The sequence below is a fragment of the Oryx dammah genome, unplaced genomic scaffold (assembly GCF_014754425.2).
Source record: "Oryx dammah isolate SB20612 unplaced genomic scaffold, SCBI_Odam_1.1 HiC_scaffold_16, whole genome shotgun sequence".
Taxonomy (NCBI): Eukaryota; Metazoa; Chordata; class Mammalia; order Artiodactyla; family Bovidae; genus Oryx; species Oryx dammah.
Genome location: NW_024070200.1, coordinates 34,806,205 through 34,820,913, shown reverse-complemented (window position 1 = coordinate 34,820,913; position 14,709 = coordinate 34,806,205). Strand labels below are relative to the sequence as shown.

General features: G+C 56.6%; 2 protein-coding genes across 7 annotated transcripts in view; one reads left to right on the top strand and one right to left on the bottom strand.

Annotated features, from left to right (window-relative positions):
- STRA6 (signaling receptor and transporter of retinol STRA6) overlaps nt 1–7,257 on the top strand; it is a 29,715-nt gene extending 22,458 nt beyond the window's left edge. For 3 of the 5 annotated variants that reach the window (XM_040257226.1, XM_040257223.1, XM_040257224.1), the window contains exons 13-19: nt 1,613–1,688; nt 2,914–3,047; nt 4,274–4,391; nt 4,480–4,581; nt 5,220–5,383; nt 5,636–5,756; nt 6,423–7,257. In XM_040257226.1, coding sequence (XP_040113160.1) covers nt 1,613–1,688; nt 2,914–3,047; nt 4,274–4,391; nt 4,480–4,581; nt 5,220–5,383; nt 5,636–5,756; nt 6,423–6,774 — 1,067 coding nt within the window. In that variant the 3' untranslated portion in view covers nt 6,775–7,257. Of the gene's footprint in view, nt 1–1,612; nt 1,689–2,913; nt 3,048–4,273; nt 4,392–4,479; nt 4,582–5,219; nt 5,384–5,606; nt 5,757–6,422 lie in introns of all 5 variants that reach the window. The other 2 variants (XM_040257225.1, XM_040257227.1) reach the window with 2 other exon arrangements.
- Nucleotides 7,258–9,178: 1,921 nt separating this feature from the next.
- On the bottom strand, nt 9,179–12,347 carry ISLR (immunoglobulin superfamily containing leucine rich repeat). 2 transcript variants are annotated; one of them, XM_040257221.1, is made up of 2 exons: nt 12,021–12,347; nt 9,179–11,199 (listed from the first exon to the last, which is right to left on the bottom strand). In XM_040257221.1, the coding sequence occupies exon 2, from the start codon at nt 11,196–11,198 to the stop codon at nt 9,912–9,914; it is 1,287 nt and encodes a 428-aa protein (XP_040113155.1). In that variant the 5' UTR covers nt 11,199; nt 12,021–12,347; the 3' UTR covers nt 9,179–9,911. The 2 variants fall into 2 exon arrangements, with proteins under 2 accessions (XP_040113155.1, XP_040113156.1); XM_040257222.1 differs by lacking the exon at nt 12,021–12,347 and adding an exon at nt 11,401–11,517.
- Between the last annotated feature and the right edge of the window lie 2,362 nt (nt 12,348–14,709).

Below are 14,709 nucleotides of genomic sequence, written 5' to 3'. Positions count from 1 at the left end.
CCAAGGCTCTAGTCAGACTTCAGAAACCTGGAGGGTAGGGCCCAGCCTCTGTGATTGGACAAGCCTTCTCCATGATTCAAATATAAGACTGAGTTTAGAACCACTTGTAGCAGGCACTTTACACATGATGGTTGGCCTGATGGATTTCAATCAACTGTTGACACAAAGAAATCATTAAGGCTCTGACTTCGAAAAAACAAACAAACAGTTCAGTGGTTCTCAACCCTGAGTGCAGGTTGGAATTATTGGGATTGCTTTCCTAAAGCTAAGGTCTGGGTCCCCTGCCCAGAAATTCTGACTAAATTGCTCTGGGGTGTAGCTTGGGCTATGGGAATTTTTGAAATTATTCTTTTAGCTGCGTGGGGTCTTAGTTTCAGTAGTCAGGACCTTTCCTTGTGGCACTCCGGCTTTCCAGTTGTGATGTACAGGCTCAGTAGCTGTGGCACGTGGGCTTAGTTGCCCTGCAGCATGTGGGATCCTAGTTCCCCGACCAGGAATCAAACCCGTGTCTCCCGCATTGCAAGGCAGATTCTTAACCTCTGGGCCACTGGAAGACCCTGGGCCATGGGAACCGAAAAGCTCCAGGTGATCCTAATATGCTGTCAGTGATAAGACCCACATCTCCGGTATCTGTGGCTGCACGGACCCAGTGCTTTCCTCTCCCATGTGTGTTTGCTCCCCTCCTGAGTCTCTGATGGGAACCAGGAACACTCCCCTCAGATGACTAATGAGATCAGGGTGCACACCTCCCAGGCTTATCCTAGATCGAAAGATTGCACAACCTGCTCCATAACTTCCAAGTGGTGTGGCTGGTGGGTCAAGCCCACCAGCTCTGAGTCTCAGCTTCTTTGTGGGTCCCACGTCTCCCAGGGCCTCTCCTGTGGGATTGTTCTGAGGGTACTGAGTGAGACTGGCTGTGGATATAGGGTGGAAGGGTTGCAGCTCTGCTATGCTTAAAGACCCGGCTTGTTCACAGTACACCATGCGTTTTCTCCCAGTTGCTGCTGATACAAGGAACTCCTGGCCAGGGTGGATGGGGAGTTGAGGAGGAGATGGGTAGCAGCGGTTATGTCCCTCATTCTGATGGACTCAGGTCACACTGATGGGTGCTTGTATCTTCTGTGCTCTGAACCAAGGCCACTAATGCAGGCCTTGATGGGATTTTAGGGTTCACAACATGCTGGGAGATGGGCAGCCCAGTGGTGTGCCTGGTATGGACAAGCTGAGGCTGGGCAATGGAATGGTCTCCTGATGCCTCAGAGCCAGGAGGTCATGGAGCTGGAGGCAGACACCAGGCAGACCCCCATGGAGTCCCTCACTGGGAGCCACACAGCAGTGGAAGCAGCAAGACCAGGGTGAGGGCCAGGTCTGCAGCCTCAGAGCTGGCCTCTCCCATCCTGGCTATCAGATGTCACCTGGCAGTATGGGCCAACTGAAGTTGTCGACTTACACTTGATCTGAGAACAGGGAAAGTGACGAGAGGCCTCCGCTCAGTGTGGCCGTGGGGTGGGGGTAACTCCCACCCAGCCGTCCCTCAACAGCAGTTCAGAGATTACCCAGGAGACCCGCCCCAGGCCCTGACCTGCCACTTTGCTCCTTTTCGGCTTTCCAGTTTGCTACATCTCGGCCTTGGTCCTGTCTTGCTTGCTCACCTTCCTCATGCTGGTCCACTCACTGGTGACACACAGGTCAGTAGCAGGCTCTGACACCCCCTGATACAGATGTCGGGGAGAGGTCAGGCCTGCAGGACTCCTGACCCAGGAGGGGAAAATCTTGGGACTAGAGGGAAGGAGAATGCCTGCAGGACCGAGCTGTCCCTGAGGCCAGCTGCCCTGCGGTGGGTGGAGAAGGTGGGGTGTCCCTGTCTGGTTGGAGAAACGTCTGTGAGTAATGCAGGGCATGGCTGATGAAGGGCTGAAGTGTGGAGTTTGTCCTCTGAGGAGGGGTTACCTGGGAGAGCTGGCGTCCTACTGGGAGATGAGGGAGGCAGGGTGCCATGGGCGGGAGGAGCTGCGTGAGCAAGAGCAAGTGTGAGTGTGGGCGAGGGGGCGGGCCGGCTGGCGCCTGGGGCACCGGAGAGATTCTTGTGGGATATTGAATGCCAAGCCGCCTACCTTGCCCTTTCATGGTGAATGGTAAGGAGCACTGAAGAAGTGTGAGCAGAGAAGGAGAGAAGGTTCTGGCTAGGAGTAGGGTGAGTGGGAAGGGGAGGGCCAGGGACTTAGCAGGGAGCTGGTCCCCGTGCTTTACATTGATCAGGCCTCAGGGTTCCTGCTCCAGGATCTTTTCTTACTGGGTTGGCGCTACCTGTTGTTGTTGTTCAGTTGCTAAGTCATGTCTAACTCTTTGCAACCCCAGGGACTGCAGCACACAGGCTTTCCTGTCCTTCATCAACTCCCAGAGTTTCCTCAAACTCATGCCCATTGAGTCAATGATGCCTTCCAACCGTCTCGTCCTCTGTCACCTTCTTCTCCTGCCTTCAATCTTTCCCAGCATCAGTCTTTTCCAATGAGTCGGCTCTTCCTGTCAGGTGGCTAAGGCTCTCAAGCCTCTGCCTACCTGGAACCTGGCCTCCTGCCCTGGTGGCTGAGCTGCAAGTCATTTTCTATCCCTACTATTGTGTCTCACTTTCCTGACTTGGCTCAGGTTGAGTCTTCTGTTTTAATTTGTCTCCTTTGATCCCTGCCCCACCCCATACCAACTTACTCTTATTCATCCTTTAAAACTCAACTCAAGCATCACCTCCTCTGGGAAGCCCTCCCTGATCTCCCAGGCTGGATTAGTAGGCTCCACTGGGCTCCCACAGCCCTGGGCTTCCCTGCCCGTGGCTGTGGGTTAGACTAGTTCAGCCAGAGGCTGGCCCAGAGCTGGGAATAAGGAAGCATGTGTGCACCTTCCTCACTCCCACCCTAGGACCAACCTGCGAGCTCTGCACCGAGGGGATGCCCTGGACATAGGCCCCCTGACCCAGAGCCCCCACCCCTCCCGCCAGGCCATATTCTGTTGGATGAGCTTCACTGCCTACCAGACTGCTTTTACCTGCCTTGGTGAGCCCCCCTCGCCTGCTCCACCTGACAGCACTGACCTCCTTCCAACCCCAGACGCTGGCCCGAGTAGGGGAGGGAATGCACTGCAGGTCTTGGCTGCCCCTGCAGGTCTGCCTGTGCTGGAGCTGGCTCTGGGATAAAAGCAAAAGGAAAGAGCCACCTTGCCTCCCCTGCCCTCAGGGAGTCTGCACAGGTGGGATGAGAGGGAGGGGTTAGGTGCAGGAACCCTTGGTGAAAGAACATCCCTCACTAGGTTGGCTCCTGGGTGCTACCAGGTGTTAGCACAGAGGGTGACCCAGGGCTGGAAAGTTGAAGGAGGCATATTCCTGCTTTTGTAAGGGAGAGCTATATCATGATGGGCTCTCAGTAGGTAATGAGATCCTTGTCAATGGGAGTATTCAAGCATGGCTGATATTGTCCAGTCGCTAAGTCACATCCGACTCTCTGCAACCCCGTGGACTGTATCATGCCAGGCTTCCCCATCCTCCACTAGCATGGTTATGTGGCCATTTTTGGGGGCTGCAAAGGGGGTCCTACTCTGAGAGAATTAGACTAGATGGACTTTAAGGACCCTTCCATGCTTCAAGTTTCTGATTCTTCCCTTGGGCACTGCAGTGAGGAAAGTCCTCTCAAATGTGAGCGGGCTGAAGCCAGCAAGGACCTGATTTCCCTTCCTGCTGCTTCTTTCAGTTCTCACCCCTCTGGGTAAGGTGGGAAAAGATGATAAAGGGGTAGAGGGACTATTAGCACTAAGAGTCATAATTCCTTGAATTGGTAAACTTTAAGCCTCTGAAGCCCTTTTGTACACATCCTAGGTAAACAATTAGCCCATCATTTTAATAGACAGCTTTCTGGTGCCTACCATGGGCCAGGCTCTGGTCAGTAGGAATGTAAACATTAATTTCAAATACTGTCTTGTCCTCAAGGATGCAGGAGCAATTGGGGGGAAAATAACATTTGCAAAGCACTTTGTGGTTTTCCAAGAGTGGCCACAGATTTCGTCTCACTGCCTCCTCAGCGCGGCCCTCCTGGGTAGGGGCTGCTTTCCCCTTTTTACAGAGGAAGAAACCAAGGCTCAGAGAGGTTAAGTAACTTGCTCAATGTGGCCCAGCTAAACAGCAGCAGAGCAGGGATCTGAAACCAGGTCTACCTGATTCCAAAGCTTTGAGTGCCTGGGAATGGAGGGGGTGGGCTGATGCCTGCGCCCCTCCTCCTGATGCTGGCAGGACTCCTGGTACAGCAGATCCTCTTCTTCCTGGGGACCTTGACCCTGGCCTTCCTGGTGTTCATGCCCATGCTTCACGGCAGGAACCTCCTGCTCCTCCATTACCTGAAGTCCTCGTGGTGAGTGAAGAAGAGGCTGAGGGTTCTGAGGCCCTTACCCCAAGGGCCACTAACAGTGACACCCTCCCCATCCCCTCACCTCTCACAGGCCCTTCTGGCTGACCTTGGTCCTGGCTGTGACCCTGCAGAAGGTGGCGGCCCACTGGCTCTTTCTGGACACTCACCATGGACGCCCGGGGCTGACCAACAGGTGAGGTGGCTCCCTCAGGCCCTTGGCCACCTCTTCCCTGTCTTCCTTTCTGTGCCCCTCTCCCTCCACTGCTGTCTTTCGCCTTTCTCTAACAGGGAACCCCAGCGGGTGGTAAAAAGAGCTCGCCTTATCCACAGAGAGATGCGGCCGTGGCCCAACTTTGTTCAAAATGCCTCTGTTTACCTGTCACAGGGCCAGAAATACCCCCTTTAGTTTCCCTGTCTTGGGGATCAGCCCTGCTCTCCCCTTTGCAGGAAGGAGGTTAATAGCCGTGTCATTTCTCTGCTAGGCTGTGGGAGATCCTGGCCCCAGGAGAGGCTTAGAGTCGTGGACAAAGGACCCAGAGGAGGGAGGTGGGAGACACCAGGATCATAGAAAGATCCAGGTGGACCTGGAGTGAAACCCCAAATCTGCCACTGACCAGCTAGGCAGCCTTAGCTAAGTCACCACATCTGTCTGGGCCTCCCAGATTGGGGGAATGGGTGAGCTGGGTTAAGAGGGCAGACATAAGGCACGAGGCGGGTGCACTGAGGTGTGCTCAGTAAATACACGGCAGCTGTGGTCATCTCAGTCTGACACTGACCCGAGGAAGGGCCTCTGTGTGGGGACTGCCTCAGCCCTCTTCTCCCGGCCCGCAGAAGATTACTCTGTGCAGCCACCTTCCTTCTCTTCCCCATCAACATGCTGGTGGGCACCATGGTGGCCGCCTGGAGAGTGCTCCTCTCCGCCCTCTACAATGCCGTCCACCTTGGCCGGATGGACCTCAGCCTGCTGCCGCTTAGAGCTGCCACTCTTGACCCCGGTAAGGTCACTGGGCAGGAGCTGATGGTGGGGGATGCTCAGGCTGGCCAAGCAGGGAGGGAGGCTCTGCCCTGACCTAGTCTCCTTGGAGGATGTCGGTAACCCTGAGCTGTGGGCATGTGCAGGGGGCCGCGCGCTCGCATGCAGTGTGTGCAGGACACTCCCCAGGTCTGTGTTATGGGCCGTCTGGGCCCTCCCCAGCTAGTGCTGCACCCCCCACCCAGGCTACCACACATATTGCAACTTCTTGAAGATGGAGGTCAGCCAGTCACACCCAGCTGCGACAGCCTTCTGCACCCTGCTCCTGTGGACTCAGAGGCCCCAGCCCCGCGCGACCCCCCGGGATGGCCTCAGATTGGGGGAGGAAGAGGAAGGTGCGCCCTTCCACTGGGGATGGGGGGAGGTGGAACCCAGCTGGCTTCTCCCAGGAGGAAGGCACGCCCCCCTCTCCAACACAGGCAAGGGAGAGAGGGCCAGGAAAATGCTTACTTCCTCTCTGGGCTGCCTGTGGGAGAGAAGAAGTGAGAATTTTCCTGGTCCGTCTCAGGGTAACTTTTTCCTTGATACTAACATATACACCCTGTCTGTCACATGTGTACACACACACTTAGTCCTCACTTGGGCATGAGACCGCTGTCTTGCTAAGGAGCTCTGTCACCGCCCCACCCAGGCGACCCCTACTCTCCTTCTAAGCTGTCTGTCTTCCCTTGCCCTGCAGCCTGGGTGTAGTAGGGAGGGGAACACTGAGCTGTTTCCAGTCTCTTGTCCCAGCCTTGCCTCCACAGAGCTCCTCCTCTCCCTCTCCTACCGGCCACCCAGAGGATGACCACCTGAGCTTGAACAAACCCCTTCTGCAGCCCCACACTTCTCCCAGCTTCCCACCCTGTGAAATAGCACCCGGAGCCCCTGTCTTGTCAACCTCCCCGACTCTACATGTGCAGTTTTCAGATTCTGCCCCCATCTTGGTGCTGGGGTGGCGGGGGGCAGGGCAGGGTTTGGCTGGGTGTTCGTTGAGTGACTCACAGACGGCCTCTTCTCAGGGATTCAGCTGCTACAGACCAAGGACCTGGTGGCCAGAGGAGCGGGGCCCAGGGCCCGCCAAGGCAGGGCTCGCTGGGGTCTGGCGTACACGCTGCTGCACAACCCAGCTCTGCAGGCCTTCCGGAAGACAGCCCTGCCAGGTGCTCGGGCCAACGGTGCCCAGCCCTGAGCCAGGGAAGGCCACACTGCCGTGTCCCTGCCTCCCAGCCCGTCCCTCCTCGGCTCTCCCAGCATCATCACCATGGCCATGGCAACCACCTGCTTGGCCCCAGCTCTGCCTGCAGGTCCCGGGGATTTAGCGGGACCAGCCGGGGCTCGCTCTGGTTGGATGGAAGTCCGTCAGGACTATGAGCCTTGAGCCTTGGGAAGGCTCTGGTCTGCCCCTCTTGACCTTGGGAAGCCAGTAAGGGCTCTGGAGAAGGCAAGCGGTGGTTTTGCTTCTTGGCCCAGGAAGCAGGTCCAGGCCCCTCCCGACGCCCAGCCCTGCCACCAGCCTCCAGGCTTCCCTGAAGCCTTCTCCTGACCTGGGTTGGCGATTCAGGCCAGGACAGCCTACCTTCCGGCTTGGCCCCCTCAGCTGCTCGTCACCGCCGTGATGAGACGCAGTGCCTCCTGTCTCTTACAGCTTTCCCTCTCTCCCTCTGGGGCTCCTCATGGCTTGCAAGGCAGCCCAGGAGGAAGCCATAGGCTCCTACCCCACAGCAAAGTCATGGCTCAACCAGACCCCACACCGAGCTGGCCACACTTGAGAGCCTGATATTTTTGTAGTTGGTATGCCCTTAGAGATTATGAAAGAGGTTAGTGTGCTCTCTGTAATAAACTTGTGCTTGAGAAGCAGTCCTCCTGAGGTGGGGGGTGGGTGGGCAGGGGATATGTGGGGAAAACCACCCAGACTCTCAGTGAATCAACAGTGTGTTTGTGGGGCTTGGGTGGGGTTGGGGTATTCTGGTCACATGCTGGGCTGGGTGGAGAGGGCAGAGGGGAACCTGTGGCCACATCCCTTTGGGTGGTGGAGAGACTGGGGACCCAGGGTGCTACCCCTGAGCTGTGTCAGTGTGGGCTTTGGAAGTAGGACTGATTCTGGGTCTTCAAGAATGGGCAGGATTTGGGGAGGAGGAGAGATTTCAGGAGAAAGCAATATGAATAAGAGCATGGAGGTTGGGGTGGGGGGGCTTCCCTAGTGTCTCAGAGGGTAAAGAATCTGCCTACAATGCCGAAGACCAGGGTACAACCCCTGGGTCAGGAAGATCCCCTGGAGAAGAAAATGGCAACCCACTTTAATTCCATGGACAGAGGAGGCTGGTGGGCTACAGTCCACGGGGTGGCAAAGAGTTGGACAAGACTGAGTCACACACACACACACACACACACACACACACACACGGAGGTGGGAGGAGGCTGGCCTGCAAAGGGAAGGGCCACTGAGGGGGCCCCCCACTCCTGCTGGGGGTTGGCTGAGGTGGGGACTACTGTGGGGCTGGGGCTACCAAGAGTGGGGCAAATGCAGCCACCCCACACACCCAGATCAGTGGGGCCTCAAGAGACGTCTGTACAGCTAGTGAAGACCACCCCACCACATTCCCAATCCCAAACTACAGCCTCAAACTGGCAGGAAGCCAGGCAGGGCCAGGGAGCTCCAACTCGCCTTCAAGGGTGCCCAGGAAGAGGGCAAGGGAGGCAGAGATGATCCCACTGAAGCCCGCTGAAAAATGTATTCCTAGCCCTGTGTCTGTGATTGACAGGGTCTGTCCTTAATATGGAAACAGAGTTATAAAAGTGTGTGATCAGACTGGGACACTGGACACTCAGGGCGATGTGAGCCAGAGGAGGGGGCCTAGTCCAGTTTGAGGGGGTGAGGGAAAAGCATCCAGGAAAGATTTCTGGAGGAAGTGGTACCTAAGCCGAGTCTCAAAAGCTGACTTAGTCAAGTGACAAGCAGGAGGATGTCCAGAGAGATGGAACAGCGTAAGTGAATATACAGAGGATGACACATCTCCGAGCGTTCAAGGAACAATTAATTAGCTGTTCCCATCGGGGTGGGGAGGGGGAACTTCAGAGAGCCAGTCAGAAGGGCCAGGAACGTCAGACCAGACTCCGGCTTCACCCTGAGGGCACGGGGGCCACAGGGGACTTTAGCTAGTTCAGGCAGGATGCAAGTGTCCCCAGCTGCCCCCAACTCAGCTCTTAGGCCCACACCCTACTGCAAGAAGCCAAGCCTGCTCAGCTGTGAACAGAGCCAGAGATGTCAAGGGGTCCACGCTGGGTTAGGATTATAAGGCCTTAGATACTCAGAGACGATGGAACCCTTGACATTACCATGTCCCACCCCATCCTTTGTTTTCTGAGGAAATCAAAGTCCAGAGATGGGCAGTGACTCACCCAAGGTAACACAGCACAGGGGACTTGGCTCCATCCTGCTGTTTTCCATTAGAGGTGCAGTCATCCTCGACCTGTGCTCTGGTGATAGCAGCCTAGTGGGAGCTGCAAGCTGACGGGGGATGAGGAGATACTATGTGTAGAGGAGGGGGAAGGGGGGCTGGCCAGACTCCAAGTCTCACAGCTGCTACCCTATGTTCCTGGGCCTCCCTTGTCTCCACTTTGCTGGTCTCAGCAGTTCTGGGGGCTCTGGTCAGAGGCTTCAGAGCTTCTCTCACAGGCTCTTGTCCCTAAGCATAGCACCCTTTGATCTGGAAAGGGGCTGGGTTGGAGGCAGCAGGGCTCCTAGATCCAGACAAAACTCAAGGCAGACGAAGGGGAGCATCAGAAATGCTTTTTATTTCTCTGCCGCCCCCAGGCTGGCTAGCCTCTCCCGAGGTAGAGGGAAAGGCAGGCGATAGATGTGTACCTGGAGAGGAAGGCAGGGCAGGAATCCAGGATGGAGGGGCTCACCAAGGGAGGAAGAGTTGGAGATGAGCACCATCCTGGGCCTTCTAGTCCTGTCTGAGGGCAGAGACTCCCCAGCTCTCAAGTCGTTGGAGAACATGGAAGGTCAGCAGGAGCTCAAGCAGATCAGAGAGCCTCCAAGCTACGCCAGCCACTTGCTCTGTGTCCTAATTCTACATCTCCCGTGCCCATCTGCTTCAGGCTACTTCCCCGCCCAGCCCCAAGCCCCAGGCCCTGACCGTAGCCTTAGAGAGCTTGTCAGTCCCAGTGCCTGGAAGTCCATCAGTGAGGCTCCCCCTGGGTGGTTAGGGCATCGCCTGGTCGGCACGCTGCCCCCGAGACAGAGGAGCATGTACAGCGTGGTTAGCAGCAATTAGCACCGTAGACGGTGAGTTAGGGGATCCAATTTCATCCTAGTCACTAGCTCTGAGCAAGTCTAGAAGTGGGTTTGCTGAGTGTCCCAGAAGGGATGAGAAGGGGAGGTAGGAAGGTGGGAAGTCCCTGATGCAGGCTCCAAGAATTGCTACCCCCAGGCCCCTGCACCACTTGTGAGGGACAGCCAGCAGTCAGGGCAGGAGTCAGCAAGCCCTCAGGTAGGGGTGGGGCTAGAAGGAAGCGAGGAAGAGGAGGAGGAGGCTCTGGCCCAGCAGAAGCAGGCCAGGGGGCTGCTTCCCAGAGACACCTTCTGCTGTTGCTGCAGCCTCGGGGCCCCTGGCACGGCTGAGGTAGATGATGACCACGTTGTCCTCCGGACCCGACGGCTGCACCTCGTTGTCAACCGTGTAGCAGACCTTCCCCTCCGCCGCTTTGCCCTGGAACCTGCGGCCCAGCACGTCCTCGCCACCCTCACCTGGTGTGGCCAGGGCCACATTCACTGAGCTCTCTGCGCTGCCCAGCTCGTTGGTAGCCAGGCAGCTGTAGGTGCCCTCCTCCAGCTTGCCAAAGTCAGGGATGAGCAGGCTGCCATTGGCAAAGGCTTGGAAGCGTGGGCGGCTGCTGGCCGCCAGGACACCAGGCAGGGCACGCCCATCGGCACCCACGTTGGGGCTAGCGATCTCCACGGTGCCACCGGGAGTCTGGATGTGCCAGTGGAGCTGAGGGGCCGGCTGCCCATCCACGTCGCAGTGCAGTGCCAGCACGAAGCCCGGACGCAGCTCGGCCCCATCCTGGCTGGGCTGGTAGGTAAGCTGCACTGAGGGTGCGGAGCAGGGCAGCGGCAGCAGGCGGTTCAGCCGCGTGCCCTTGAGCACGTGAGGTGAAGTGCAGGTGATGTTGTCCTGCTCTGGGATGGACACGGCGGTGGTCAGGGCCCACGTCTTGAACCATACGATGCCGCAGGTACAGTCGAAGGGGTTATCATTGATCTGCAGGTGAGACAGTGCAGTGAGCGGGGCAAAAGTGCCCTCGGCCAGCGTGTGCAGGCGGTTATGGTTGAGCTGCAGCGAGCGCAGGGCGCGAAGGCTGCGGAAGGCGTCGCGGGGGATGAAGGTCAGCTCGTTGCTATCCATCTTGAGCAACTGAAGGGCGCTGAGGCTGTGCAGGTCACTCCAGGCAAAGTCGGAGATGAGATTGTGGCTGAGATCCAGGCTCTTGAGTTGGCTCAGAGATGCCAGGGCACCCGCGGCCACGCTGCGGATCTCATTGTGGGCCAGCCACAGCGACTGCAGCCGGGGCACTTCCCTAAAGGCGCCCCCCGGCAGGCTTGACAGCTGGTTGGCCGATAGGCTCAGCGTGGTCACGTTGGCCGGGAAGCCGGATGGCACAGCCTTCAGGTCACGGTAGGCACAGTCGGCAATGTGGAAGCCGTACTTCTCCCCGCATTCACAGGGCTCTGGACAGGCCTGCGCCAGGCCCACGAGGACCACCAGGCACAGCAGACGCAGCTCCTGCATCCTGCAGAGAAGGACATGCCTCCAAGGTGACCCCCAAAGACCCACAGAAGGCACTTGTCCCTCTCAGCACCCGACACAGAGCTCTTTCCCATCAGAAGGCCCTGCCCACATAATCCAGATAAGACACCCCCCACACCACCTAGCCCACCACCCCCATTCTACAGAAGGGGAAACTGAGGCCCACAGAAGGTCCAGGACTTGCCCGAGGTCACGCAGTCAGGAGGGGGCGAAGACAAGATGGAAGAGGACCCCAGCTCCTTGTCTGAGCCGATAGCTCTCCCTGCCTCCGCCGGCTCCTAGCTGACTTTGTGACTTGAAATCTGTTCTCCAGCCGCCTCCTCCCCCAGCATTTGGCAGAGCCTCCCTCCTGCCCTCCCACATCCTGGCCACAGCCCCTCCCCCTGGAACCCCCAAAGGTATGCTCTGCCCCCTGGCCTAGACAAGGCCCCTTGTGCAGTGCACACCACCCCCATCTGCCCCACCCACTGCTCTCCCGCTCCTGCCAGCCGTGACCACAGCACACACCAGACCCTTTCTGCGGACTCACACTCTTGGCCTTTTCGGTTCAAACTACACCAGGCAGCTGCCTAAATAAACCCCTGCCAGGACCTCTCAGCTGGCTTGGATGAGGCCAGTGGCTCAACCCAAATACTGCTGGGGTTTCCAGAGCTGTGGTTGTTGGAGGGATCCGTGGCCCCTGAACAGATCCAAGGAAGGGATTGTTTGAGCACCCCGAACCAAGAGGAAAGTGTCCAGTCCCCGTGCCCAGTAGACTGCTTTCTCCTCCCACTGGCCCTTAGAGCCCTTTTGCCGCTGACTTACCTTCAAACTACTCTTTCTTAGTCAAGCAGAGCTTCTTCTAAAATGGAACCAATAAGCAACAAAGAAAGAGTTAGTCCTGGACAGTCTGCAGGGCCAAGAGAAGATGACGATGCTGGAGGAAGGGACAGCCTGGTCCCTGTCCCACCTTCAGTCTGCACCCCGGGCCTGCCCTTATCCAGACAGGGTGCCTGAGACCATCTGTTGACAGGAGGCTGCAGGAAGGGAACCCAGGCAGTCTGTATACTCCCTCCTTCCAGCAAAACAACTGCCTCTCTGCAGCAACAAGGACCCGTGTTTCATAAGTGACACCAGAAACTTGAGGGGGAAAAGATGCCAATTTTTTTTGTTTTTTGCTTCTCTCTCTCTCACACTCACTTTTAGCAGCTTCAACTTCCTTAAAGCCACAGCACTAGCTGGACAGGACCCAAGAAAAGATGGGGCCAGAAGGATTTTATGGGAGGGAGGGGTGAGAAATTGAATCCCATGGAAGGTGGGGGACTTTTAACCTCACTTTGAACAGGAGAAAAAGGAGAGGGCATTCTCCAAGTTGGGACCATGAGAGGGACTGTGTCTGCATGTCTGAGTGTGGGTGTGACATCTCTGTGTGTGGATGAGTTTGTATGTGTGTGTGTGTGTGTGGATGTGGGTGTGAGATCATGTTAGGTGTGAATTTGTGAGTTTGGGAATGTTTGAGTGTGTGTATTTGTGCGGGTTGTGAGGTTAAGTCTTTGTGTGTTTGTGTGGATGTGCGTGAGTCTAATTCGTATATTTGGGCGTGTGTGTGTGTGTTTATGTGTAGAAATGAATGTGCATCTCTGTGACCCTGTGTCTGTGTGGGTGGTGGGTGTGTTCCAGTGAAAAGCTGAGGCCAAAGCGTATAAAACACCCACCATGATGCAGAGTCTCAGGGAGAAGCCAAAACTTCAGACCTGTTTTTGTAAGAAAACACATCCTCCTCACCAGCCCTCCGCCCCAAGTCACGGCTGCCTGCCGGCTCCAAGGCTGGGCTGCCCTAAACACTTGAAGTCCCAGGAGGTCTCCGGAGAGGAGGGCGGAGGCAGGCAGGGGTGTGACTGCACTCCAGTCGGGTAAAAGGAAGCTCCGGACAGGAATCAGCCAGGCTTCAGCTTTCTGATGGGGATTCTGAGGCACTCAGGCACAGAGACGGCTCTATCACCCAGCACTGTCCACCTGGCAGCCAGGTGAGGTTGGGGACCTTGCTCCTTCTGTAATATTCTCTCTGGGGTCTCCCAAAGGGCCTGAGACCCCACCGTTGGTGCTGCTTGTCTGGAGAGCAGCATCACTCTCTGAACTTCACCGTCCCAACTCTAACTGCCTCCGGGGAGGAGACTTACATCCAGTTCTTGTTTTATGTATATATATTTTTTATTTCCCTGAAGCTAATAATAGCCTTTTTAAAAAAGTGTCCTTCTATCTGCATTTTCTGTTTCTTTAAGTTGCCTTTTAATTTTCCCCTGTTAGTTTACTTGTTTAGAACTGTCTTTCTTTTTAGAGGTTCTCTCAGTTAATTCACTCAACATAAACGTATTCCCACGTGTTTAAAGGGAGACCCCTCGACTAGGGAGGAAGCCTGTTGAAGGCAGACAACTTGTCCTCCCAGTTGTTGCTGATCCCTGGCACAAGAGAAGATGCTCAATAAATACCTCTTGACTCAATGAGTGGGTGAGTTGGGTGAGCATCAGATGCCAGAAATGAAAGCACTTTGGAGGTTCCCTTTCCACACCCTCTTTTACAAATAGGGACTCTGGGTCCAGACCAGGTTCCTCAGGACGTTTTAAGGCTATCTCACACAATGTAGGGGACCCACTTCCCAGGTGGCACTAGTGGTAAAGAAGCTGCCTGCCAATGCAGGAGACATAAGATATGTGGGTTCAATCCCCGGGTTGGGAGGGAATGACCGCCCACTCCAGTACCCTTGCGTGGAGAATCCCATGGATGGAGGAGCCTGGCAGGCTACAGCCCACAGGGTCGCACAGAGTTGGACACGACTGAGCGACTTCACATGAGCATGAGCGTGCGTGGAGGATCTGCACTCTGTCGGGCATGGGAGCATGTTACCGGCCTTCCTGAGGGTCCTTGCACCTCATTCCACGTTGTCAAAGACCTTGATGGTAACCCAGCGCTAGGCCACCCTCAGAATCCCGTGCAGAACAGCTGGGGGTTGGGGGTGTGGGGGGAACGGGAGCTATGGCAGGAGAAGCAAGAGTAACCTGCCCACCAAGTCTGCACCCATCAGTCACTGACAACCCTCCCCCATCTGCCCAGATCCCATCACCTCCTGAGGGTAAAAAGGGGGCAGCATGAGCCACCTCTCCCAGGAAGGACAACAGGACAAGGGCCACCGGGACGCAGCGGGCCTCTACTAAGAAGCGTCTCATGTCCTCCAAGGCGCTTCACAGTGGGCCATGTGGGGCCACACACCACAGAGCCTGAGAAGCGGTGGCGCGCCTCCAAGGCTGGGGCTTATCACCTCCTAGGCAGCCCCTCAGCTCTCCGGGTGCCATCAACTTATCAAGTTCTTCCTGCAAAGCCTGTCCCACAGGAGATGATGCGAGCAGGTAAGGACACAGCTGGGAGTCAGCTCCCCTTTCTCTTCCCAGGCCAGGAGCTCCCTGGGGGCCTGGAGGTGGGGGTCCTTGGTGAGTGTGTGGACACCCTGACTATCCCT

What these genes read in the sequence shown, in the direction of transcription:
- ISLR (XM_040257221.1), bottom strand. Translation starts at nt 11,198, where the DNA reads ATGCAGGAGCTGCGTCTGCTGTGCCTGGTGGTCCTCGTGGGCCTGGCG.